At 47.7% G+C, this 25,065-nt stretch overlaps 7 protein-coding genes across 7 annotated transcripts; 5 read left to right on the top strand and 2 right to left on the bottom strand.

Moving 5' to 3' along the window:
* Positions 1 to 2,846: 2,846 nt before the first annotated feature.
* Positions 2,847 to 4,912, top strand: TRV_02322 (uncharacterized protein; the record flags this gene model as incomplete). The annotated part of the gene is made up of 4 exons (XM_003023529.1): positions 2,847 to 2,889; positions 2,953 to 3,075; positions 3,268 to 3,521; positions 3,575 to 4,912. The coding sequence occupies 4 exons, from the start codon at positions 2,847 to 2,849 to the stop codon at positions 4,910 to 4,912; spliced, it is 1,758 nt and encodes a 585-aa protein (XP_003023575.1).
* Positions 4,913 to 6,170: 1,258 nt separating this feature from the next.
* TRV_02321 (uncharacterized protein) lies at positions 6,171 to 8,960 on the top strand (the record flags this gene model as incomplete). The annotated part of the gene is made up of 4 exons (XM_003023528.1): positions 6,171 to 6,370; positions 6,541 to 7,408; positions 7,462 to 8,474; positions 8,603 to 8,960. The coding sequence occupies 4 exons, from the start codon at positions 6,171 to 6,173 to the stop codon at positions 8,958 to 8,960; spliced, it is 2,439 nt and encodes an 812-aa protein (XP_003023574.1).
* A 1,176-nt stretch (positions 8,961 to 10,136) lies between these two features.
* On the top strand, positions 10,137 to 10,799 carry TRV_02320 (uncharacterized protein; the record flags this gene model as incomplete). The annotated part of the gene is made up of 2 exons (XM_003023527.1): positions 10,137 to 10,395; positions 10,459 to 10,799. The coding sequence occupies 2 exons, from the start codon at positions 10,137 to 10,139 to the stop codon at positions 10,797 to 10,799; spliced, it is 600 nt and encodes a 199-aa protein (XP_003023573.1).
* Positions 10,800 to 11,172: 373 nt separating this feature from the next.
* Positions 11,173 to 13,917, bottom strand: TRV_02319 (uncharacterized protein; the record flags this gene model as incomplete). Its single annotated transcript, XM_003023526.1, has 2 exons — positions 11,173 to 13,304; positions 13,443 to 13,917. The coding sequence occupies 2 exons, from the start codon at positions 13,915 to 13,917 to the stop codon at positions 11,173 to 11,175; spliced, it is 2,607 nt and encodes an 868-aa protein (XP_003023572.1).
* Positions 13,918 to 14,389: 472 nt separating this feature from the next.
* On the top strand, positions 14,390 to 17,484 carry TRV_02318 (uncharacterized protein; the record flags this gene model as incomplete). The annotated part of the gene is made up of 5 exons (XM_003023525.1): positions 14,390 to 14,588; positions 14,623 to 14,854; positions 14,941 to 15,300; positions 15,363 to 16,386; positions 16,543 to 17,484. The coding sequence occupies 5 exons, from the start codon at positions 14,390 to 14,392 to the stop codon at positions 17,482 to 17,484; spliced, it is 2,757 nt and encodes a 918-aa protein (XP_003023571.1).
* Positions 17,485 to 19,203: 1,719 nt separating this feature from the next.
* TRV_02317 (uncharacterized protein) lies at positions 19,204 to 19,833 on the bottom strand (the record flags this gene model as incomplete). The annotated part of the gene is made up of 1 exon (XM_003023524.1): positions 19,204 to 19,833. One exon carries the CDS (start codon positions 19,831 to 19,833, stop codon positions 19,204 to 19,206), a length of 630 nt encoding a protein of 209 aa, XP_003023570.1.
* A 3,890-nt stretch (positions 19,834 to 23,723) lies between these two features.
* TRV_02316 (uncharacterized protein) lies at positions 23,724 to 24,854 on the top strand (the record flags this gene model as incomplete). Its single annotated transcript, XM_003023523.1, has 2 exons — positions 23,724 to 24,132; positions 24,205 to 24,854. 2 exons carry the CDS (start codon positions 23,724 to 23,726, stop codon positions 24,852 to 24,854), a joined length of 1,059 nt encoding a protein of 352 aa, XP_003023569.1.
* Positions 24,855 to 25,065: the final 211 nt, after the last annotated feature.

Here is a 25,065-nt window from a genome sequence, read left to right as displayed (position 1 = left end):
AAAAAAAAAAAAAAAAAAAGACAAGACAGCCGGGAAAAGGGTACCAGATTGAGCATCCCTACCGGTTCCTAGAATAGCCCATCGACACCCTGTGGCTGGCCGCCAGGAAGTGAACATCCGTGTTTCACCATGCCGAAGCAGGCATAGGCCGGGACCCTTTTGGCCAAGCAACAAAAATGCCGAGAGACATGGACAAAGAAAGAGGCGAGGGAAAAGAATTGAGTTGAGGCTGCTCGTATTTATCCATCTAGCCGCGGAGGATTCTTCTTGACACTCAGTTTTTTGACACCGCAACGAGTTCGAGGAGCATATTGATATTGACTGTGAGCGTATCGCTATATAGAAGCCAGGCGTTGTCGGTTCTCTTTCCAGGGCGGCCCCCCCTATTTTTGGCTGCTGGCGAACCGGGGAAAAGGAGTCGTTTTGTCAGCAGATCACATGATACGCTAATGGCGAGCAACCTTGATTGAACTTCTTGCCATCGGACACACCGTGGAAGAGAAGAAACCAGGCCAGCACTCCGTATTCCATAGTTGATACATAACGGATAGACGAAGAACCGGCTCTGCACTCCGCAGATGTTCTCCAGATGCCCTGTTTGGTGGGCGGAGCGCCGGCTCTGTTGCCGTCAGCACTGTCGTTTTGACACTTATAGTAAGGTCTCTATTTTCAACGTGCATCGCTCTATCGATCGCGTCATCGATCGATCGTCGATTATTGAAGTTAATACAATCTGGTCGGCGAGCTGGCTAGCATGACTCGCTGAGGAGTAATAATATTGAAAGAGTGGTTCTGTCCTGACACCGAGTGTGCGCGAGGACCTGTCAGCTCTGTCACCAAGTCCACAATAACAGACACCAAAACAGGTAGAGACGGAAAAAAAAAAAAAAAAGAAACATGACAATAATAACCAGGAAAGAGTGGTGTGGTTGATCGTGGCGAACGTCAGTTGGCGCCCTTGGTTGGCTGGCTGGCTTGTTGTCTGATGCTTGCTTTTTCCCCCTTCACCAGTTCGAGTGAGCTACGGATATGGCTCGGGACGCGCGGACATGCACGTACTTGGATGGCTTGCCGCCAGGGAGAATTCAGTTCAGAGCACTTTCAGCAGAGCGTATATAAAAGTCAGTCCTATAAGTAAAATATCCGAAATGATGCCCGAGAGATAATAATAAGTATGGGCCTGAAAAAAGGGGGAGGTGGTTCTCTGGGCCCCAGAGTTGGACACACTAGAAAAGTAAGCTTAAAAAACCGGACTAGCCTAGAACAGGCGAGTTTGGCTTTTTCGAAGTCGGCGATCAAGGGCCTTGCTGAGCCTTACAAGGGATGGGTTCGGCATCTGTTGGTGGGTGGGTGTGTACCACTGTTGATCGCTGTGTTAGCAGATATAGTTCAGCTTCTCAGACGGAGGACTCTGAATTAAATCCGCGCTCCCGTCTCCCCATGTTTCTCCACGACCTAGCGCCATCTCATCGGCCCCCGTCTTCCTGGTCCGCGCCGTGGATGTCCCCTTCGAGGCGTGTTTGGTGTTCTCCTGCTTGTCCTGCCTGTGCTGCCTGTCCTGCTTGTCCTGCTTTCGCTGGCCTTCCCAGTCGCAAAATGCCGGGATTCTGCCACCTTAGTCAGCAATTCACGTGGCGCCACGAGGGCGGCGGGCGGCGGCAGGACGGCCCAGGGCGGTGAGGACGGCTTGGCGCCCTGGGTTCGCCTGGCGTATATCATGTGAGTCCACGTGACTTAACATGTGACCTGTCTGTTCCTGAACCAGACAAGATCGGCGCTCCTTCCTCTTTTAAGCTTTCTGATTTTCTTTTCTTTTTCTTTTTCTGCAAATAAGAAAAAAAAGAAATAAGCGCATGTCCGAAAGGGGAAGTTCCACGTGGAATACTGTGAAGGAAATAAAAAAAAAAGGCGTCAAGAGCGAAACCTGAGGTTCGCTCCTTCCCGTAACGACAACAGGATAATAAAATAATAATAAGCGTCAAACCTCAACCTCAACCTCAACCTCAATTTCAACCTCACTCGTGCTTGTTCAACGCTGAGAAACAACACACGACTTCGACACTTCCTGCACGCTGCAGTTGACTCCATAGCTACTTTACTACTTCGCACGTCGAGCCCGGACGGCGAAGTTCGAGTATACGACCTTGTCACGGAAGATACGGATAATACGGCCACCAGAAAACGGCTGGATCTGCGGAGTTTCGCCCGCCCTGACCCTGCTTAAACCACCCAACCAGCCTCGCCGCTCGCCAGATCCTTCAAGCGTCTTCTTATCCCTCCAGCCTCACGCAGGAGAAAAGGGAAGAAGCATCAGAGAGGACCAGACAGGCACCCATGCGCTGATATTGAAGAGGTAACATCCCTACAACTCAACCCTAACGGGCGAGTATCCAGTATCTGGGACGAGTTGGCTTGCTTCCGTCCTGGGCCCGGTCCACTCTCCTCTCCCTTCCTCCCCAATCACACTCTCACTTGCTTCTCGTCATTCCATGCCAGAAGGGCAAAAAGAAAATCATCCACACGGCTCCCTTCTGCGTTTCAGATTCGTTCTCGGACACACGTACCTCCACCAAAAAGTCTGGCACTAACAACGGCCTCTAGCCTTCCTGGCTACCGACTCTCCTCCTCCTCCATCATCATCATCATCATCATCAATCATTACGCTCACTTCGTCGAGTTCTTCCAACGACCATTCCCCTTTCAACAGACGCTGCTCCCCGAACTCGGACGTCAAAGCAATTCTGCCCAGCTTAGCTACCACTTTTTTCTGCCTTCTTATCTGTCGATGCAGAGCGGGTTTGACTCCTTAATCCAATCGAACGCGCACAGCGGCTGCTGCGGCTGAGATGGGTAATTCTCAGGGCAAGCTCTCTTCTCCAGATCACCCAGGTATGTGTTTTCATCGTTCCTACTGCCGCAGACGTGTAGGTTAATACTCGTTTTCTCTGTTAGTCAATTTAAACCAGTTCAGGCTACTTCGTGTCGTGGGAAAAGGCGCTTTTGGAAAGGTTCGCATCGTCGAGCGGAAAGATACTGGTCTTACTTTTGCCCTGAAATATATCAGAAAAGATGAAGGTAAGCTCTCCTTTTTCCACCTTCTACGGAATCAACGTCATATACTCACTGCATTAACCAGTCGTCCGGTCGGAGAGCGTGCGGAACATTATTCGCGAGCGGCGCATGCTCGAACATCTTAACCACCCCTTTCTCTGCAACTTGAGATACAGCTTCCAGGATATGGAGTACATGTATGTTGAGCGAACATAGATGGTGTATCGATTATCTCAATGATTATCGTCATTCTAACAATCTCTAGATACATCGTTGTCGACCTCATGAACGGCGGTGACCTTCGTTTCCATATATCGAGAAAATGTTTCACCGAAGAGGCAATTCGATTCTGGATGGCCGAGCTTGCGTGCGCTCTACACTATATTCACGGACAGGGCATTGTGCATCGGGACGTCAAGCCAGACAACATACTACTGGATTCTGAAGGCCACGTTCATCTCGCTGATTTTGTAAGTCACCTATGCAAACCTCAAGACAAGGCAATATCCTAATTCGAAGTTAGAATGTCGCCTCGGACTTCAAACCCTCGAAGCCACTTACAAGCAGGTCCGGAACAATGGCATACCTCGCTCCTGAAGTCTTCCAAGGAGGAGGATACCTATCGAATGTTGACTGGTGGTCGCTCGGCGTAACTTTCTACGAATGCATCTACAGTAAACGACCCTTCGATGGCCGAAGCCATAGTTCTCTCAGCGAAGCTATCATGCGCACTCAACCCAAGTACTACGTCACAAACCCTGCTGTTACTGTCCCATGTCTCCATGCCCTCAGTGCATTATTAGAAAAGGATCCGACGAAACGCATTGGTGCCATGAACTTTGAATCATTCACTACTCACGCCTTCTTCGCTCCTATCGACTTTGATGCCCTCCAAAGAAAGGAGATTGAACCAGTCTTCGTGCCGTCCAGTGACAAGACTAACTTTGACGCTACATACGATCTCGAAGAACTTCTGCTGGAGGAGGCACCGTTGGAAGCGCGTGCCCGCCGCCAGAAACCCCGCGCTGAACTCAAGGACGATGCTACGGCCAAAGAAATCCGAGAGGATGAGCTTCACCGTATCATAGAAACCATGTTCGAACCTTTTGATTACACAACGATGAATTATGAAACCACTGCTGCGGCAGCCATCGCCGCCTCTGCTAACCCCGAAGACTGCCTCAACTTGACAACATCGCCGAGCCAGCGACGTCGACACCGGCATACCAATTCCCAGGGTCGCTCAGGCTCCTCCTCGCCATCGGTCCGAACAGATCGGTCGACCCGAACAGACAAGTCAACTAGGACAGAAAAATCCTACCGATCTACCGCTTCCGACGCACATGGCCAGAATAATGTACCAGTCGATAGTGTAAACCCTGGTTCCCCATCCTCTGATCGCGGCGGCGCCCTCTCTCGCTCTCCTCCAACCCAACCTCCTCCCGGTCCCCCTTCGCTCCCGTCCCAACGCCACGCTAACCGTTCTCATACCATCGCCTCGACCAACCAAGGCGTTCCACAGTTCTCCCCGCCTCCGCCACCGCCGGCTCAACTGTCTCAACCCCAACCTCGCGGTGCGACCCGAAACCGGAGTAAATCTGGAGGTGTCCAAATGGTTCTCGAGGAGACAGGCAGTTGGTCCGGACTGGCTGATCAGACCACTAACGGGGATGCACTCCCAAACAATGTGAACGGCAACAGTCTACCAAATGGAACCGGATCTACAACCGGTGCCTATGGCAATACCTCCGGCGGGATGTTCTCTTTCTTCAGCCGGAAGAAGGGCCGGGAGAGAAGCCCGAAACCCTCCGAGCGTGGAGTACTAGGCAAGGAGGGTGCGCGAGTTGTTATCTCCGGCTGACCTAGCTCAATAACAATGTGATGTGCCATTACTTGGTGAAGGTGCGAGGATACGACGCGATGGATTTCTTACCCGACATTTTCTATTCCCAGTTTCCTTTTTAATACTCCCCTTTGGTATCTCCTTTAGTTCTTTCTTCATCATAGACGGACTGCTGGATGGCGTTTTCTTTTCACCTCTTTGCCTCCTCTTTTTTTCTTCCCCTTCAGCCCTATTTCGCTACGCTTTGCTTCGCCAGCGTTAGTTCATTGATACCTCATATATTGAACCCCCCATTTCCTCTCTCTTATCTCAGTTCGAGAGCTAATAAAACCGCCCACCCAGTCTGTCCGTTCATGTATTTGTCCATCTACACGGGATGTTTTTTTGACTTTTGTCTCGACTTCAATTTGGGAGCATTGTTTGTTTCTCTTTCTTCTCCATTTCTTTTGATTCCCTCTTTTCATATGCGATGCTATGCGTTACGTTTGCTGTGCTTGTTGCATTTGTGAGCTGGGCTTGTTATTTCCTATTCGTACACTGTCTTGGTGGTTCTTTTTTATGCTCCCTCTTCCCTTGATAAATCGATCCTGGACATGGCTGTTGGCTCTTTCGATACTGCCCACATACTTGTCTACATAGTTACTCTGCCACATATACCTTACCTAACGATAGCGCTAGCGAGACTGATAAAAATACGAATAATATCTCCTCACTTCATGTCCCTGTTTTATCAAGCCGTTCGCCTCTCGAATTGCTAACCTTGATAGCACGTAGAAACATATCAAACATTGACTGCGCTTATCGGCGCGGGTACCTGTCGTCCATTTTAGCCGCGCTGCCGCCAGGGACACGCGCCAAGGGCCGAACCGTAAACTTTTCTGCATTCCTGCACGACATAAACAAACAACACCGACAGACAGACGGGCGGTTGATATATATACATGACAGTCCAAGGTATGGATGCCCAGGATATCCACGGGTATACCGGCGAATACTGACAATGCATTAGGCTGTCCCATCTGATGTCAACCTCCTATCATCCAACGTCCCCTTACCCCCGTTAAGCGTTAACGTGCTACGATTTTCATTGTGACGGCCACATATTCCACCATTCGACGAACGCAACTTCATCATATCTAGCCCTTTAGCCTTGTTCAATAGTGCTGCCTTCCCATGAGTGGCACACGCCATTCGCCGCACCCACCTCATCGGTCTCGAGGCCGCCATCATAGCGATGACCTTCAATACGATTATACCTACGACCGCGACGATTCGGATGGCTATGACCGTGCTTATAGAAAACGACGAGAAAGCAGGGCAAGAGAACGCAAAACGAGAAGAAGTGGGTATCGGGGCGCCCACGCCGCGGATGAAGGTGTACATACACAAGATGAAGATGATGTATTTGATGATAGGAGACATAGAAGTAGGAAGAGAGAACACAGGCCGTCCAGAGATAGACAGCACAGAGATCGAGTGCGAACGCGCGATGAACGTGTTGCGTGGGATAGTGCGACCGAAAGTGAGGATATAGTTGACTCGAGGCCGATTTTTGCGCGGCCGCCGAACGCAAACCATTCTCCTCGCGCTAACAGGCGCGAAAGAGATCGGGACGGAGAAAGGCATTCGCATTATCCAAGTCCCAGAGCCGGGCATAAAGCGAAAGAGTCACCTGCCACCTCGCCTAAGAAACGGGATCGCGAACGGGACCGGGAAGGGCATAACAGGCATCGGCCTAGAAGGGATAGCACCGCTGACGAAGGTGGTGATAGAAGATTAAGAGACCGAAGGAGAAGGGGTTATGACACGGACCAGGAGCGTGAACATCATGACAGGGACACGAGACGGCATGGACGACGGGAGAAGCATACCAGCAACGACTCTGCGAACAGTGCGACTGTGCTACTTAGCTCTGATGCGCTGGCGCAGCTCGACCAGTTAAACCGCAAAGCAGACGAGGACATGAAAAAGAAGGCTCGAAAGGAGGAAATCAAGCAGCAAAAGAAAGAAAAGAAGAAGAAGAAATACATTTTTGAAAGCGGGTTTGCCGGAGATAGTGAGAAGGAGAGGGAGAAGGGCTGGGAAAGCTCAGGAGACATACAAAGAAAGAAAAGGAGGGAGAAAGACAGAGAAAAGGAAAAGAAAAGGCTTGTTTCTGGCGCTTATTTGGAAGAAGGGAGAAGTCCCGAATTAAGAACTAGAGGAGGTGGAAGACGTCGCACCGAGAAGTATCATGGCGGAGGTGGAGGTGGTGGAGGAGATGACTACTATTTCAGTGATGGCTACGATTATGAAGAAGAGGGCAGTGCTGGCAACGGTTGTTTTCGGAACTGGTCCAAGAGGAAAAAGATTATCGTTGTGGTCGGAGTGTGTCTTCTTCTGCTTGCGATTATCATTGCCGTCGCCATAATAGTGTCGAAGAAGAACGGCGGCGGCGGGAAACACCCTGATGGCCCTGTAACTACTGGTCCATCTCACAGTGAACTTGATGGGATAAGTCCTGATTCTATACCGGTATGTGTTTATCCTCTCCCTCCATTCAAAAGTAATACTAATACATATTATAGCCTGATGCAAAAGGGACCCATCTAGATCCGTTTTCATGGTATGACACAGCCGATTTCAATGTCACATATACTGACGAAACCGTTGGCGGTCTACCTATCATGGGTCTAAATTCTACTTGGGACGACTCTGCCCAAGCAAATGAGAAGGTTCCAGCCTTGGACAAACCGTTTCCCTACGGTAAACAGCCTATACGAGGTGTGAATCTCGGTGGCTGGCTTTCCATGGAGCCGTTCATTACCCCGTCTTTTTTCCAGCGATATTCTGCACGAGATAACGTTGTGGACGAATATACCCTTACTAAACGACTGGGGAATGCGGGAAAACCAACGTTAGAAAAACACTACGCTACATTCGTAAATGAGCAGTCGTTCAAAGAGATTCGTGATGCTGGATTTGACCATGTTCGAATACCATACGGATACTGGGTAGTGACAACCTACGATGGTGATCCTTACTTCGCTAAGATGGGCTGGCGATATCTCTTGCGAGCCATTGAGTATTGCAGGAAATTCGGCTTACGCGTGAACCTGGACCTACACGGCGTTCCGGGGAGCCAGAACGGATGGAACCACTCAGGCCGTCAGGGCGAGATAAAGTGGCTCAATGGTGATGATGGCGCTAAATGGGGCCAAAGAGCACTTGACCTACACGACCAACTATCTAAATTCTTTGCTCAGCCTCGATATAAGAATGTCATTGCTCTATATGGTCTCGCAAACGAACCGATGATGTTAAAGTTGGACATCGAACCTGTTTTGGATTGGACCACCAAAGCTGCTGATATTGTCGGCGGGAATGGAATGAAGCAGAAAATTGTTTTTGGAGATGGCTTCCTGAAGCTATCGAAATGGTCGAGTATATTGCAAAATACTGGCCATGACTTAATTATAGATACACACCAGTACACCATCTTCAACGCCGACCTGATCAAACTGACTCACAAGAAGAAGCTTGAATTTGTTTGCGATAGCTGGGTTGATTTAATCACAAAGAGCAGCACAAAAGGAAGTGGGTAAGTAATATATACAATGCCTAATATCTGACTTTTTTCACGCAATCTCTGACACTGCATAGGTATGGTCCGACTATTTGCGGTGAGTGGTCGCAGGCTGACACCGACTGTACAATCTACATCAACAGCGTTGGGGTCGGGTCTCGCTGGACAGGCACAATGGACAAAAACCCCATCGGTGGGGATCCTGTCCTCACACCATCTTGTCCCAGCGGCAAACAATGTTCCTGTGATGCAGCAAATGCAGACCCATCACAATACTCAGATTCTTACAAGAAATGGCTCAGGCTATATGCTGAAGCTCAGATTTCCGCCTTTGAAAAAGGCTGGGGCTGGTTTTACTGGACCTGGGACAGCGAGTCAGCTGCCCAGTGGAGTTGGAAGAAGGGGATGGCAGCAGGTATATTACCTGCCAAAGCATATGAACCGGAGTTCAAATGTGGTGACGATATTCCTGATTTTGGTGATTTGCCGGAGAATTATTAATTTATTTCTGGATATATTAACTAATGTGTTTGGATTTTGGACATTTGGTGGTTTTATTGCTGGAGCAAAGGGGCATGCATGCATATGTGTATCATTTATGCTATTTTTATTCCTCTTGTGCTTTTGCATTGCATGTATATATGACGTTTGGGCGGTTGGGATCATGATCACCTGTGGATTATGTCTAATATCAATACAGAGTATTCTTTAACGTCTTCGTTCACCTATGATTGACGACTAAGTATCACGGTGAAATGAAGGCCATGCATAAGGGGTGAGACTCAGGGAAGCAAAAATAGAATAACCCGTTCGACCGCTAAACTAGCCAACTACTAGTTACTTGTCTCAAACAGAGGCAGAAATTATTCATTGACTGGCTACGAGAGTCGGTCAAACGAGAAGAGTTTCACGATCGTTGATAACATTCGCTCTGCTGTCGCTCATTCTTCAGGACTTGACATGGAATCGACAAGGAACAAAGGACACCCGAGATCGCGGTAACTCCTTTAGTTACCTAACTCCTGGTATACTCATGCGCAAAATCAACCATCATGGCCGAAAATCCATGAATACCTCATGGGATACCCAATCCTGTGCCTGACAGTGTAGGCGGCCTGCAAAATACTCGACATGGCCACCCCTGACGTCCTCGCGCAAACCAGGATTTACATGGCCTCCCTTGGCCAACACTCTTCTGCCGCCCTTGCATTGACTTCCTTGACATCACACTTGGCGTAAGCCTATCAAGTGTGATCAAGCTGTGATATGTTGGATGAAGGTTGTGAAAACTCTCGTCCCAGCGCCATGATTGGCTGCTAGTCCTGATGCTTGATATCCCTGGGCGCTTAACAGCAGTTCTAAATTGGGAACCGGGCCGTCCGTTACAGCTATTCGACAGCAGCACCAAGCCGCCGGCCCTAGGGCTCTGTGCCTTAGACGTTATTTCTGGCGGCGGGGCGACGCTGTGCATTCTTCCTATATAGACGATGGTTCGCCCATCTTTATACCATCTACAATCCTTTGAATTCATACCTACCGTCAACACGAAAATCAAGCAAGGGTGTTGCCACTACTGTCCTTACCTTATCTCTCTATAGCGCCCTGGCTTCTGTTCTAGTTATCCTTATATAACTACTGTTGATGTCGAAGAAGACTCACGAAGCCAGGAACACAAGAATGACGAACTCGCCCCTTTGGCGTCTTAATCTACTGCCCCTGTCACTATTTTCGCTTCTGGTATCAGGACTTACAGGAGCTATTCCAGCACCGCATCCTGATTCAACAGACTATGAAGGGGTTGTTCCTGGAAGCCTTGGAGATGCTGGTTCGGACGGATCCACGGGTTCATCCGGAGCAGACGGCGGATCAATCAAGATACCAAAAGGCGGCCTAATAGCAATCATCATCGTGGTGGTAATTGTTGTTATAATTGGAAGTACGTCTAATCCCTTCTATGAAATCCATTTCCTGATGTATCCACCAATCTAACTATTCATAGTAACCACCGGTATCCTCTTCTACCAAGCAAAGCGGAGACAATGGACAATGAGAGAAACGATGCGATACTCAGTTCGCAAGGTCGCTGAATCTATCAAATCTCCAATGACGCCCACATTCAGAAGCCGTGGTCAATACCCAATGACCCCCGCGGGAGCCAAGGCAGTGGCATCACGGCAACCCAAGTCCTCACTACAGCCCAAAAATCCAATGTCTCACTATCAAAACCGCCTGGCTAAGCCGACAGATCAATACCCGCGTGTGGCTGAAGGAGAGAAAGGACGCAGTGGAAAATCAGATTTTAATTTCTCCAAGCTTCTTTCTTCCAAGAGCAGTAGATGAGGGAGCTGGTATTTGAACATACTAACCAGGAATTTATGCCGCAATGTGAAGCCTCGTTTATGCTTTTCTTCTAAGGGATTGTCTAGAGTAAAGGTGTTTAGCTGTCTGTCAACGGTTTTGCTTTTAGATATTTTTTTAATGATACCATTTTATACGCACCGCATGTAAGACTACACTATTAACCATGATAGCGTGGTCTACTTTTCGTTGTAAATATACGAACAATATACTCAAACAGTAGAGCTTCCAAACAAGCTAGATATATAAATCATGAGGCCGCCAATATATATTATCCAATTAATGCATCAAATGAAAGAAATGCCCCTCCAATGTAGACAACTCCGTTAAGGCCATGCAGTAAACCAGTAGCAGTTTATGTTAGCAATGAGATAGAACTGCTCGCGCGTGAAATCCTCCGATACTCTGACACCTTTGGGCTGACCGCGTTCTTTATATTAGCGACATTATCATCATCAATGGAGTCATGATTATACGGTCCCCTCTGCCGAAGCCTGGCCTCTTCTGCCTCCACTTCTTCTGCGCTCGTCATGTAATAGTGTTCTTCCTTCTCGTCCATGGAAATCATCCATCGCTGCGTAAGTTGCTTGCCTTCTGGCCCGGCACCACAGGCACCGCTAACATGGATGCTAGGGGGACTATTAAGAGCGAGGGCCAAAGTATTTTGAGGTTCGGTGAAATCTGTCAGCTGAACACCTCGGAAGGCCAAGTACAAGTACACTGAACAAATCAGATTTGTGACCAGGACAAGTGCTAGCACGGCATAAAACACATTTTGCCATGCTGGCGAATTCGCTCCTGAGGCGTAGTCCGACGCCCATACTGTAGCGTGGAACTGTTCATACATGGGCTCATGATGTCCAGCCATCCGTGCATCAGCAAAAGTCTTTTTATGGTTGAATGTAGCATCCTGTGTCCCAAGTAATAGGAGCGAGCTGGCCATTGCTGCCAGGGCTTCAGCAACAGATGGGAGATGGGGATCCAAGGATGAAATGTTTGTCTTGATGTCTGAGTTGGATATTAGCTGCGATAACAGCCGGGCATTGCTTCCATAGCCATCAGATAGGCCTGTGTTTAATGCAATGGACCTGGCCCATTCCTCAGCAACGTTTTTCCAATCTTTATCAATCATAATTGGAGGTACATCTGGGACAACGGATTGGTATGTCATTGAATCCGCTGCCTTACCACACTGGGAGTAAAGAACACCTCCGCTAGAGGCCGCTTCATATTTTGTTAGGCATTGAGGTGTGAGGCCTCCCTTCATCTGGCATAAATAGTGAGGTGGATATATCGACGGAGGGGATGTCCCTAGGAGGTAGATTGAGTTTGTCTCGAATCTCCCTGTCACATTGATAATCGTATTATATTCCAGCGGAATCTTGGGAAATATAGGTGGTCTTTGGCCTCTATCGCCAAATTTCTCCCCAAATTCAAAAATGTCATCGACCACAGTAGCGTTCAACCAATCTGGGTAATTAGGCATATCGGTTGTCTGATTCATAAGCCAGGTAGAAGCATTAAATTCAAAGTTAGGATGAGGCCATTTGGTATAAATGATGGGAGCTAGTTCTTCCTCCGTCATGCCGGCACAAATCACGTTGACAATCGGTGACGGAACGGCAGCTTTAATATTAAACTCTCCTTGTCCTCCAAGGTCCTCTGGCAAACGGATGTTGTTTTTGGGATGTCTAGCTGCCGAAAATATACCAGCGTGCGGCATTGCTGCTGTAACATTGACGACCATCCGGCCCCATTTTATAGAGAGTTCTGTCATATTGTAGGGCTCAATCCAGCTACCTTTGACAGTTGTGTTGTCGTACCAGGTGCCACTTGGCGGAGGGCGTAGAAGCATGTCCGTTGAACCCTGGCCAGCACCAAATTCAGTCCAACGCCCCAGATACTGCTCGTAGTTATGAAACGATCTGCCGGAAAATGCAATCTGCATGCAAGTTGAGCCTCGATTCACTGGGTCGACAGCCAGGGGTACCGGGCTTTGGCAGTTGCTGAACAGATAGGAGGAGTTGGCGAATTTAGTGTTAACTTCTCCTGTAAGTTCCCTAGTCTCAGGAATACCGGCCGTGAGTCTAGGCGACACAAGCGCCTCCGCGGCCGTGGTATAAAACATGGCAACGAAGGTCGTTGTCATTGCAATGATCCCTAGCAAGGTAAGGGCCGAATGCTTAACATTTTCCCAGTGAGTGATTAGGGTTCCTGGCTGCATAACCCAGGTACGCATCGACATATCTGCAATTGTGATTCCTCCAGCGTTTTTGCCCAGGGCTTTTCGACTGAGCACTTGGCCTAGGAAAGCAACGAAAACGGTAACAAATGACAACTCGATTGTCTTCGCAAACAAGGCACTTAACAAAGTAGCTGTAGACGGTGCCAGGCCTCCTTTGCCCCCGATCCTGTTTCCATAATGCGGTTTTATGCAAGCAACAACAAAGTATATCGCAGAAAATGCTGTTGAATAGAATGCAAGTACTAATATTGCAATCGATAACCATGCGCTTCGTCGCTGAACAACATGTCTCCGCGTTGGGCATTTCACACGCTTAGGACGGTCTATGGAAAGGATGTTAGAATAATTACGCATGTAGGTATTTCATATGCTTAACTTACCATATTCCTGTCCATTTTCTGGCTCAATTATGCGAACCGTGTTGGAATCCGAACCATAGGACTGAAAAGATGAGTTGAATGAAGGTGATGGGCGATGGTGTGCTGTAGTGAAGTCTGGAGAAGTATCTGCACTCTCTCTTAGCAGCGAAGACTCGCTCAAATGCCTCGAATGGTGAGATGGATGGTAGCCCAAGTCTGACTCCTCTCCCATTCCACTCACTGGTCCATTTCCGGGCTGGCCAATCCCTAATCCAAACCCTCTGGACGCTGCATCTCGATAATTCGGAGGAGTTGCGGGATTCGAGGAGCCATGTGCTTCGTATGAATGAAGATATGGCTCTTCAGCGGATGATAGACGGCGATATGCAGCATTATTCCGCGATGACAATGCAATTGAGTCTCCTCCACGAGAGCGGTTGCTCGTAGTTGGATGGAGGAAGATCTGATCGAAATCGGAATCTCGCCGTGGCTCCATCTGCACAGAGCTCCCAGCAAACTCTGGAACGAACTCCGTAAACGAATCTACACTCCCAGGATAGAAGAGATAAAGACTAGAAGAAAACAGAGGAGTGGAGGGCTATCGCAGTAAGTGGCATTTAATTAATTACAGCAATTCCTAAGACAAACAAAGGAGCTGTAATCGTGCCAAATCTGTCGGGCTCGACTTGTTTTGTCCGCAAACAATCGGACGGGAAAAAAGACTCAGCTGGAACGAACAGGGCTGAAAGTAGGCCTGTCACCACCCCGTACCCTTCAGCCTTATATTTAAACAAGGGACGGCCAGGGAGCTTTGCAACCTCATGGAGAGATTGCCGGCTGGGTGACAATACGCGAGCTCACAGCCACACCCTTCCCGTGTTCCCTTGATCATTCTCAAGCTCTCTTAGGGCTGTGATAAGATGGCGCTATGAGACTCTGACAAGTTGAACTGGCTGGTTCGAATGAGAATGGTTGTTTTCCCCGTCATTCAAAGCCAGGCCAACCAAAAGGCGTTTCATTGCTGCGAGCGAATGGAGACTGTCTCGTTCTTGCTGGCTTCTGGTTGGTTTGTTTTGACCAAGCGCCCAAGGCGGGATCCAACTGAATCCTTCGGGCTTGGAGGCGATTTACTGGGGAAAAGGTCTCCATCGGAGTTCACCAATCCATGTTTGTTCTCTAGCGTTAATTTTGTCAGAAACAGCATTCATTTCCTTTGTTAAATATTCAATGTCCCCGAAGTTCTTCTCATATATTCTTACCTTTGCCCTTGCTCCGGTTGTATACTCCGTACGGAGTAGTTATCGCTCGTTTGATAATTCTTCATCTTGTCATATTAATAGTCAGAAGCACTCAAAAGGTGTGAAAAGCGTTCATCCCGGCTCCTCCAACGCATTATTCTATACCTTCTTATCCCTGGTGCATAGAGTCTGGGAGTTGGTTTTGCCTGTAGTTATCCGCTAGATTTATCAAATGAAGTTGGAGGTTGGTTCGTTAACTAGCGAGTGGGCTAGTTAACTAGTTATCCCGTGACCTGCGATGGCCAAAAAGGGAAAACATCGCAACGTCTTCTCTTGTTCTCCTCTTCCCGACTTCAAGTCTTCAAGATACCAACTAGCAGCATCATGGCTGAGGCTGCAATGCATGACGACGGGCTCTCCCCGACCTCGAAGAAGATACTCAAGGAGTGTGCTGTCGAGTTGCCTGCTGCTGCTGTCAAAGACAGCCGTGTCTCCTTTGTTGCTAGGCCACCTAGCTCCGGCGCACAGGATGCTGGATTCTCCTTTGCAAGGCCAACACTTCCAAGGAGGGCCTTTACTTCGCATCCGCAAGCCAGGTCTTCTCGGGCTACCAGTGAAGAGGACAAAGGTTTATCTCAGAGGTATCAATATATGGTGCTACCACTTTCCAGATGGGCTGTCCTCGTGCTGACTCTCATTCCAGCCAGGGAGATAATGAGAGGGCATTGCCACCAGATGCGCCATCGCGGGATGAGATGGTTATCATCCTGGATACCAATTCCGTAGACAGAGCGAAGACCAAATCCCCAGAGAGGGCCAGGACTGTATCCCCTTCATTAGATAGGGTTACGATTACCAAACCAGCATCAGAAATAGTGCAACCTACTCAAGATATCCCACAACCAAACTTTTCCAACAATATAGAAAGAGCTGTTCCTATTAATACCCAGCAAGCTACCGAAGATGAATTATTCAACCTGCTGATACAAAAATTGAAGAAGCGGGAAGAGGCTGAAGTAGCGGCATCAAAGTTGATAGATGAGCTAAAAGCAAGTCTCTGTACTGCAGATGACCACAACAAGCAGCTTACTATTCGGATAAACGAGCTAGATCGCCAGTGCAAAGAGCAGCAAAAGGAAAAAGTTGCCCATAAACAGTCTGTTGAACGGTGGAAAGTTAAATTTGGTAAGATAAGGGCCCTCATGGCTGGAATTGCAGATCACCAAGAGAGGCTTCTCAAGGAGTATCGAGCCATTCGAAAAGAACAAGTTTCACTGAACGTGGAGAAGGATCAGATGCATGACAATCTAAACTATCTCACCGAAAGCACCAAAGGGCTGGGAAAGACCATTAGTCAATATAAGGCTCAACTCACTGGGATCATTCATCAGTTCACTGCTGAAGAAGATGCACTCAAATCCCTCTTAAAGTCAAAGGAGTCCCATCTTAAAGAAATAGAGCAGCTATTGGCTAAAAAAAACCAAGTTATTGAAGAAGCAAAAGCCCTTGCTCGAAAAATTGAGTCCGAAAAGTCTGTCCTCGAGTTAAACTCCAAGGAAGTCGAGAAGAGGATACGAGAGGAGCTTTCTAGGGCAAGCTTAATGTCCAAAGATCAAGAGCGTGCTAGGTTCGAACAAGAAAGACACACACTTACTAGAGAAAAACAGCAAGTTGAATCAGAAGCTGCAAAGGGGAAAGAAGAGCTAGAAGCCGTGAAACTATCTTTGGTATGTATGACTTTTCTGCTCCTGCATTATGCTAACAACTTTTGAAAGCAGATAGTATTTCAAAACACGAAGAGTTACAGGCTACGGTATGTTTGAACCATGAGGAATTTGATATTTCCTGTGTCACTGACGATAACTCAGGTTGTTTCTTATCAGCAGAGGATAAAAGATATTGAAAATAAATGCGAGGTCGTATCGGTTGCTCATGAACAAGCACTTTCTGCGCTTAAACAGTACCAAACTTCACAAGTTGGCGAGAAAGAGAACGTGCAACAGCAACTTCAAGCTATTCAAAGCGAGAATATAATACTGAAGCAAGAAATTTCAACCCTAAAGCTCACCAGCATGGCTATTAGGGGAGAAAACGTAACCCTAAAGCAGGAAAATGCTACCCTACAACAGACTAATATAACTAACCACGAGGAAAATGTTTCTTTACAACAAAAGGTTGCAGATACCAAGGCACAATTAGACACTCTCGAGAAAGAGAATGCAAATGTTCAGGCAGAGAAACAAGAACGAGAGAAACAAATTACGGATCTCAGCGCAGTCAAAGCTACTATTGAGGCAGAGAGGACAATTATCCAAGCAGAAAATACTGTCTTGAGACAGGAGAATGCTGAGGTCAAGGCTGAAAATGCTGCTCTAAAGACCGAAAATGCAGTCCTTACAAAACAAAAGGGCAGGTCTATCTCTGATCAACCGGCGGCACGCGCCCCCAGCAGTGCTCTGTCTATTACCACACCTAGGGGCCCCGAGAATGCCGGCATTAAGAAAGAGAAAGATGATACATCCACTTTGCCCGAAGGAATCCTCAATGGAATACAGCCAACGGCTGCCGTGCCAGCACAGGGCAAAACAAAATTCCATACCCCTTCAGGAGGAAACAAAAAGAAAAGGCCAACCATTGCACCCACGGCTCCTAGACGTCAGTCTCGCATTTCATCTAGATTTTTCGATCCGCAGCCAACACCAAGTCCTTCACTTTCTGTGATCGCGAGTCAACAAGACAGCACAACCTGGACCGTCAACCAGTCTGTAGATACCTTTATGTCACAGTCCAGAGTTCACAAAAGAAAGAGACGTAGAGGTGAGTAAGGAGATAGGCCTTTAATCGCCTCTATTTTAAAATACTGATCATGAAGCAGAAGAAACATTCAACAATAGATTCGGGCAGAAATATGCTTTTCACTAAAAGGTGACGTGGTGTTAATATAAGTATCTACACGAGCTTCAGCATAGAATAGTCACGTATATAGAAGGCCTGTGATATGCCTGTTAGGAGTCATACTCAGTTAGCCATAGAATATTGTCAGTTTCACCTATTCAGTCATCCTTGCGCATCTTCATCACTATTGGGTTTAATTTCTACGCACGCAGTTCGAGTTACGGAAGGCCCTGTTGGGGTGTCAGCAGTGTTAACAAGGCCGGGAAGGCCAAATATGGGCTTGATTTAAGTGCATCCCCAATGCCTTTAATGCTAATAATGATAATAAAGTCACAAAAAGAAGAAAGATGTCCATAATATACAGCTTATTCATCGCAGTAACGCCCGGTTTCCTTTGCCTTCTCTATGAACCCGTAAGAGCAGATTGTCACATATGACATCGTTGAGGGGTAAATTTATTCCTTCAATCTCTAGAGTATGACCATTCACGGGGAAGAAATCGAGAGTCCATCAATCGAAATCAAGATTCCATCAATTCGGTCGAATGCGACTTGGTGTGTAGGTCGTCTTATCAAAGGTTCAGATTGCGTGTGTTCTATTTCCGCCGTTTCGCCTCCAAAAACAACACTTGTTTCTTGACCACGGGGTCATATTTCAGCATGCTGAGCGGGCGGCTCGCTCTTGGTCTGGTGAAGGTCTTGTAGTAGCCGGTCATTGCCATGGAGATAAGCCGGACGGCGATCGTTCGAGATTTAGCTGTATTCGTAGAAAAATTAGCAATTAAGCATCAAGGTGAAGATACGAGAAGATACAGCTAAAATAATAGGTAACCAACCTTTCTTAGCCATGGTGTGTGTGTGCGTGGAAGAAAACAGTTAAAACTGGTTGTTCAGTCAACTCGAGCAACAAGTTGCGATTGGCAGTGGAAGTTGAAAGGGAGAAAAAGATTGAATTATCATGTGACCTCGCGGCAACCATCGCGCTTGTAAAATTTCTCGCGCTTGGCGCTTATTTGCCAATAATGTAGATGCGGCTCCATCAGTGTACTCATCAGGATGTATCGAGGAAGCAAGAATGCTGATTTCCTTTTTTATAATTATTTAATCGAAAGTATCGAAAAATTGGTCTAGTACATACATGCTCTGATGTCAAGGGCGCAACAAAAAAAAAAAAAAAAAAAGGGCCTGATCGTATCAGAACAAATATCATACATACACTATGTCCTGTGATAACCAAATAGATAGAAAGAATTTGATTCTCCTATTTTTACCCTTGCCCTTACGGCGGGGCTTCCTAAAGTATAATAGGAAAATAGGGATACAACGGGTAGTAAGCCGGCCACTAATGGGCGGCGAGAAGAGTGACGCCTAGTTCCGGCACTGATGTGCTCAATGGTGTGGACCAGCTCGATGCGACAGAATACCATGATGTGTCCCAAAAGCTGGGCATCAGAGATTTCTTCAACCGCTGTTTCAGTGGGATCGTGGGTGTGGGTGTCCGCTAGTCGAGAGGAAGGCTGGATGGGGACAATGCCCCTCTGAGATCCAAATAGAGGCGTTATAACTGGGTGCTTGGCCGGATGTGTTGTGGTATATTGATCCATCAAAGGTAGGCTTAAATCTGTCTGCCTGATTTCATGGAAGAAGCCTTCACGATAGGTATGTAGATGGGACTCGGATTCCTGACTTAGAAGACGTGGAGTGGTATGTACGAGTGACAAGCTGGCCAGGGGTCTCGTCAGGATAGAGAGTTCCACGACGAGAAAAGGAAAGATCATCACGAGACGTCTCTTTGCCCTTGCGGGAGGATACAACCACGACCGTGCTACTTGAACGCTCGGGGAGTGAGGTGGACGGAGAGGCAGGACTGGATGGAACGTTGTCTTCTCGGGAACTGCGAGTGTTGTTGGTAGTGTTGATGACTACTGGCTGTGGTTTCTGAAGTTTGGCCAGGAGACCTAGGTCAAGGGCACGGAGAAGGTCACTGATAACGCTGAACTGAGGTGGGATGTCTATCTCCTTCGGTGTGAACTCGATGTCGGCGGCGGCATATGCTTTACCCTCAAGGCTCCGAATACAAAGAATGAAGTTGTGTGCATGTCGAATACCACGGTCACACAGGTTCCTTCCCTTTGTGATGGCCTCTACTGGGTTTGCACAGACTTTGCAGCGGGAAGCGTGTCCGGCATACCGGTCCATGACATGATATTCCTGGCTTAAGGGCATACGGCGGTGGCTAAAGATGGCCGGGGGGCCAGACGGGGAGGTGATCGAAGGCATTGTGCGTGTTGGTGAGGGTCAGTGGTGTTTGACTGGAGATTTGCTGATGTAGTACAAATGAAGTCTTGTTAAAGTAAGCAAGTAATGGGTATCTGTTGTTGTCGTAGTTTGATGTGGAAAAATCTTCGACGAAGGAGGGGTATGACAGGCCTTTTATGTTCTGGGGGGGCTGATGAGCAAGTAAATTAGTTGGAGATATCTTCATCGCAGCAACTAAAAAAGCTCAGACCCGTTTAGACTTTCGAGCCAAGCCTCCTGTAAGTATCCGCGCTGGGCAACCCTATTTTACGAGATCGTAGGATGCAGCTTGGATGCAGCTTGCACCCAATAGTCGTGCTGCGGAGTGAGGCTTAGCCAATCGAAGAAAACCATCTTGCTGGTGCCTATTATTACTAATGAGAATCAGCCAAGCGTGAAAGGTGGATGCCTAAACCCTCACACCCTCCACGCTCTAGGATGTGTGCGCAGCCAGCTGGGATATGCAAGGCGGAACATTCCATTGCATTGACACTAGTTAGGTTCGAAGCAGGAGCCGACGAGAGTTGGTTTCCCACGAAGTTCACGCCGAGATTGACCTTATCGCCACTGACTCCTCGGGGGGGTATCATCTTTTTTTTTCTTTGATCAGGTCAATCATGCTCTCATCCAAGGCATACTGTTCTCGAAATAAGAAAGTTACTGTGTCTCCAAATATCTCTCCGTGAACCAACTGGCTATTCACTGCGGCCTAGTTCAACATTTCCGCCATCCACATAAACAATGAAAATAATAAAAATAATAATAATAGGTCATGTCTGGGGTGTCTCTCGCTGTGTGTGCGAGTCGATTGCCGGATGACGCAGAACTCAAGGAAAGTTACCTTGGCCTTTGTCTGTTCTTACTGCCTGGTGCATGGGGTGACTTGCATTGCCCAATAACAGTTGTCGAAATATTGAACATTCACTCCTCAAGCCAGTTACTGAGTAAGATGGGTTCAACCTTTCATTCGCTCAGATGACCACTCATAGTTTTTGAGGGGGTGATGACCAGGCAGCGCAAATCGTCTCACTGAGTCACTTGCAGATACACTTTGCAAACTCGCTTACGCCCACGCCCGAGCAGTTGAGGCTCAAGCATGCTCGGTCTGCCTTTCTTTTAGCGTCAAAAGCCACATCTCGCGATGGATGAGGCTGGTGAGAGCTAAGTACTTAGTTGGGGGGAGTAAAACCTCATACAGAGCTGCAAAGAACGTAACCCGTATCCGAGCATCTTTCGCGCCGAAGCCACACCCGGGGAGCCAGAGTTGTTCATCCGGGTTCATGTCCTTAGTCTGACTCGAGCCACAGACTAACAAACGAGCGAGGCTGGTGCTGGCCCCCTTTTCCCTCCTTGCACCGCCTCGGCCCTCCCAGCAGACTGACCACCCCAGCTGAGATGAACCTCAGGCTTGCCGCGAACGGCTAGCGTGTCTCTTCCGAGCCTGAGCCCTCGCTTGTTGGCTGTCAGGGGCAGCACACTCCTGTCCTCCCTCCCAACATCTTGCGCGTTGCTTCTTCTTCTTCGCGTTGGTTGTTGTCTTTCGCTTGCTCCTCGCCCGGCTTCTCGATGTTTGACGTTGAAAAAAGGCGTTTCTATTTTTGCATGGGTCACATGACACAAGCAAACAAAACAAACTTCTATTTATGGCTCTTTCTTTCTAAGCGCCCAACGTCGCGCCGTCAGCAACGACAACGAGCAACGTTGGCCATACAAGACAGCAACTGACAGCCATTCTGCGACAAGCACGGCCGGGGGGGCTTAAGGGGCCGGTTTGAGCCACAGAGATGGGTTGGGTGGCCTGCTCTAGAGGGTGTCCTTTCGCGCTTGCGCCTCAAACTCTCTGTTGCTCCCAGCACAGGCGATGATCTCCAAGCCGGAATGGAGACTTTTTCTCGTGTCCAATAGACCATTCCTCAATAGGACGACAAGCAGCTCTGCTATGACGGTCTATAGAGTGAGAGCCGCTACAAAATACCCTTGATACTTGGAAGTGACAGCTATAATTGGGTTTCCTTACTCGTGGGGGTTGGGGACATGCTTTGGAGGAATCGTGCTAGACGCTTCTCCCTACCAAAACTTCATATTTGTTTTCGTATCAGCCTTGCAGTGAATAAAAATTCTCACTCTGTTGATGTCACGGAGGGAACTTCCAACTTGGGGTGGTGCAGACATTGCAAAGCGCCTGTGCCATATCACTGATGACATTCTATGCTTTGGTACCTTGTTACCGTGCCGACCCCTATGGTGACCCTCTTCGACATTTCTTGTGTTCAGACCCAGGAATTCTGCCTTGCATTGCTCTGGTTTTAGTGACCACCAGTCCAGGCCAGAGTATGCATTTGTTTTCATTTACCAGTGGCAATAAACCCCAGAAAACCTCAAATATTAGGGGGACTGCATAGCCTGCCTACGCCGTACTATCCTCAGTCTGGATTTCTTATCCTCCTTCTCTTTCCCACATCAATATTTTTTTTCTCCTGTTTTTTTCCCTGCAGGTTAATCACCAATGAAACTGCGCAGGTTGGCGCTGGCCGCCGGTCTGTGACGTTCATGCATACTCATGTGGTTTATACTCTAGGCAGCAGTGCTCAGATTTTCCCCTCGCTGCTCGTTCCCACCCTTATCCCGGGCCAATAACTCTTTTGGAGTGATGAGCGAGCGGCGTACATGCGGAATTTCTCTATCATGACTGGATCCTGCTCCCCACTACGGTCTGATATCCACTTCTATTTAGCTTACCTATCTTTCTTTTTCCTCCGTCATAGTTGTCTAGAAAGCGCTATTCATTTCCATGTAAACAGGAATTTGCCCGGGGTGATTAAAATCCCTCCCCCGTGCCCTTGTTAGCATACCCATACTCTCTCTCGGATGTCTCCCACTCCTTCTTGCTAAGCCCCGGCATCACCGAAGGTAGGGTAGGCTCGTCACAGTCACAACCACGGAGTGAGGCAGCTTTTCATAGATATGAATGACGCCGCTGCTCCGAAGCAACCCGCTGCATTCAGCCCAGTCGTTCTATGCCAAGGTTCAGACCTTTTACCAAATCTTCCCCCATACAGTGGTGTTGAATATACGTCAATCCTACCGGCTGGGGTAAATTGACTATGTTTGCTTTCAAAATATGAAATATGGTTACTACTTGCATATTGCTGCGGTTGCTGACCTGGTCAAGCAACCAAAAACAAAGCATCCTCCAGTGAGGATGGCATATCTAGCCTTATCTCATAAAACCAACACGGAGGAGTCATGACCTGACATGATGTCAGGAAGACTGAATATTCCTGGCTGCGGCATCCTTCCTCCCCTTCCTTTTCCTTTTTCTTCTCTCTCTCTTTTTTTTTTTTTTTTCTCTCTTCCCGTAGTGTTACTCTTACGTTGTTCTCTTGTTCCTCTTTTTTGCCCGCTCTTCCTGCATGTTATCTAGTACAGGAAGAAACCCTAGTATAGCACGGCGTCATTTGGTCACGAAACGCGGCGCTACCACTCATAGCCCGGACCATATGTCTAGAACGTACATGGCTATAGTGTCCAGATTCAAAGACGCCTAACTACTATCCTTCTTCGTGGGCACTGTCTCACTGCATAGCCATTGACCTCCTGGCTGCGTTTATGCATTCTATTTCTTGTTCAGCTTTCATTTGCCGCATTGCTAGACGCAAGCGTTACTGTAGGGACGGGGGACTATTTACGGCACTTGCCGTGTTAGAAACAATCTGTTTACTGTATGGAAGCTGTTGACATAAATCCAGGTGTATATCACATATTTCCAACCCAGTCCTCTCAACTAATATTGTCTGACATAGAGCATTTCGCCTTTACGCAAACTGTCGAAACCAGATTCCCGAAGTCGAATTTTACCCCTGACGAATATGATGAAGGTCCAAGACGATGAGAGACAACGGGTTTTCCGGGCATACCGGCCACTCTTCGTTGGAGAAAGCGCGTTGATACGAAAGAAAAAGGCGATAATTAAGAGAATTGAGTCTCTCAAATGTCCTCCTGATGCTGATTTGATTATGGACTTAGGCCAGGACAAAATCGTGGATATCTTACAGTCGCTGTTAACAGATGATGCTTTTACCCCCAAACTTATAGCCAAAGAACCTCCAAGTGCAATACTGCTTCGTCAACAAACAACAAAGGGAGATAATGTTAAAATATCGGTTCTTTCAAAGTCAACAGAGCCAAGTTGCGATAATAGAGGGTTGGGAAAAAAGGGTCATTCTGGCGATATAGATGAAAATGTGGCGGATAAAGACCTCGAGAACTCTTCTTCTAAAGGTATAGGTCCCTCTATGGCTTCGTGCTCAGATACTTATGAAAGGTTGTGTATACTAATTGTTGTGTGTATAGATGAAGTCTCAATCCAAGATTCCTCAGATGATGGCTCAACAAATCTCTCCCATGCCCCATTCCCAATACAACATCTAGTTCTCACGAAGATCCAGACTCTCCTCGAGCAGGCATGCTTCGACTTTGCGTCCAAATGGGCTACTGAGCTGATATCAACAGAGATGTGGGACTGTCCGGAAGCCATTGAGCTGAGTAAATGGACCTTGGCCTTAAACAAAGTCATCCACAAAATTCCTATTAACGCCTTTAATGCCGAGGACTATCCGAACATAAGGTCAATCCTTCACTCTGGTTATGAGATCCGGAACATCGCTGTTCACCGTAAACGGGTAAGCCTTCAGAAGCTCGAGGATATCACGCAGGCTGCGATTTTGTTTCTGAGAGCAATTCGTGATAACAACAGAGAGCTCCAGCTCTCCAATGTGCATGCCGTGATGAGTGTATTTATGTGGTCACTGGAGTCCCGACGACAGATCATCGAAGCTCGGTTTCGGGAAGAACTCGGGGACATACAGCGCCTTCGTAAGGCTCTGGACCTGAGGGAAAAAGAGGCTGACGAAGCTATGAGAAAGGCGAATGCGAAAGTTAACGACCTAACTAGGTACATGCTGGAGCATTCTCTACGGGAAATATTCGGTGGAAAAGTGTAGCTGCGAGAGATATCCGAAGTAACTTTGACCATAGTTGTGAGCGTAAATGTGTTGATAGAATGGCGGATTTTGAAATTTGAGCATGCATATGTGGCAGAATTTCTATTCGCACGAGTCCTAGCTAAGGCAGGAAATGAATAACACTTCCACTACTTGAGTTACAATCGCATTGACATGAATTATTCCCTAAGAGTTAAACATTCAAGGGTAT

This window comes from Trichophyton verrucosum, assembly GCF_000151505.1.
Source record: "Trichophyton verrucosum HKI 0517 chromosome Unknown contig00205_1.f1.exp, whole genome shotgun sequence".
Classification (NCBI taxonomy): Eukaryota; Fungi; Ascomycota; class Eurotiomycetes; order Onygenales; family Arthrodermataceae; genus Trichophyton; species Trichophyton verrucosum.
This window is presented reverse-complemented; position numbering and strand designations above follow the sequence as displayed.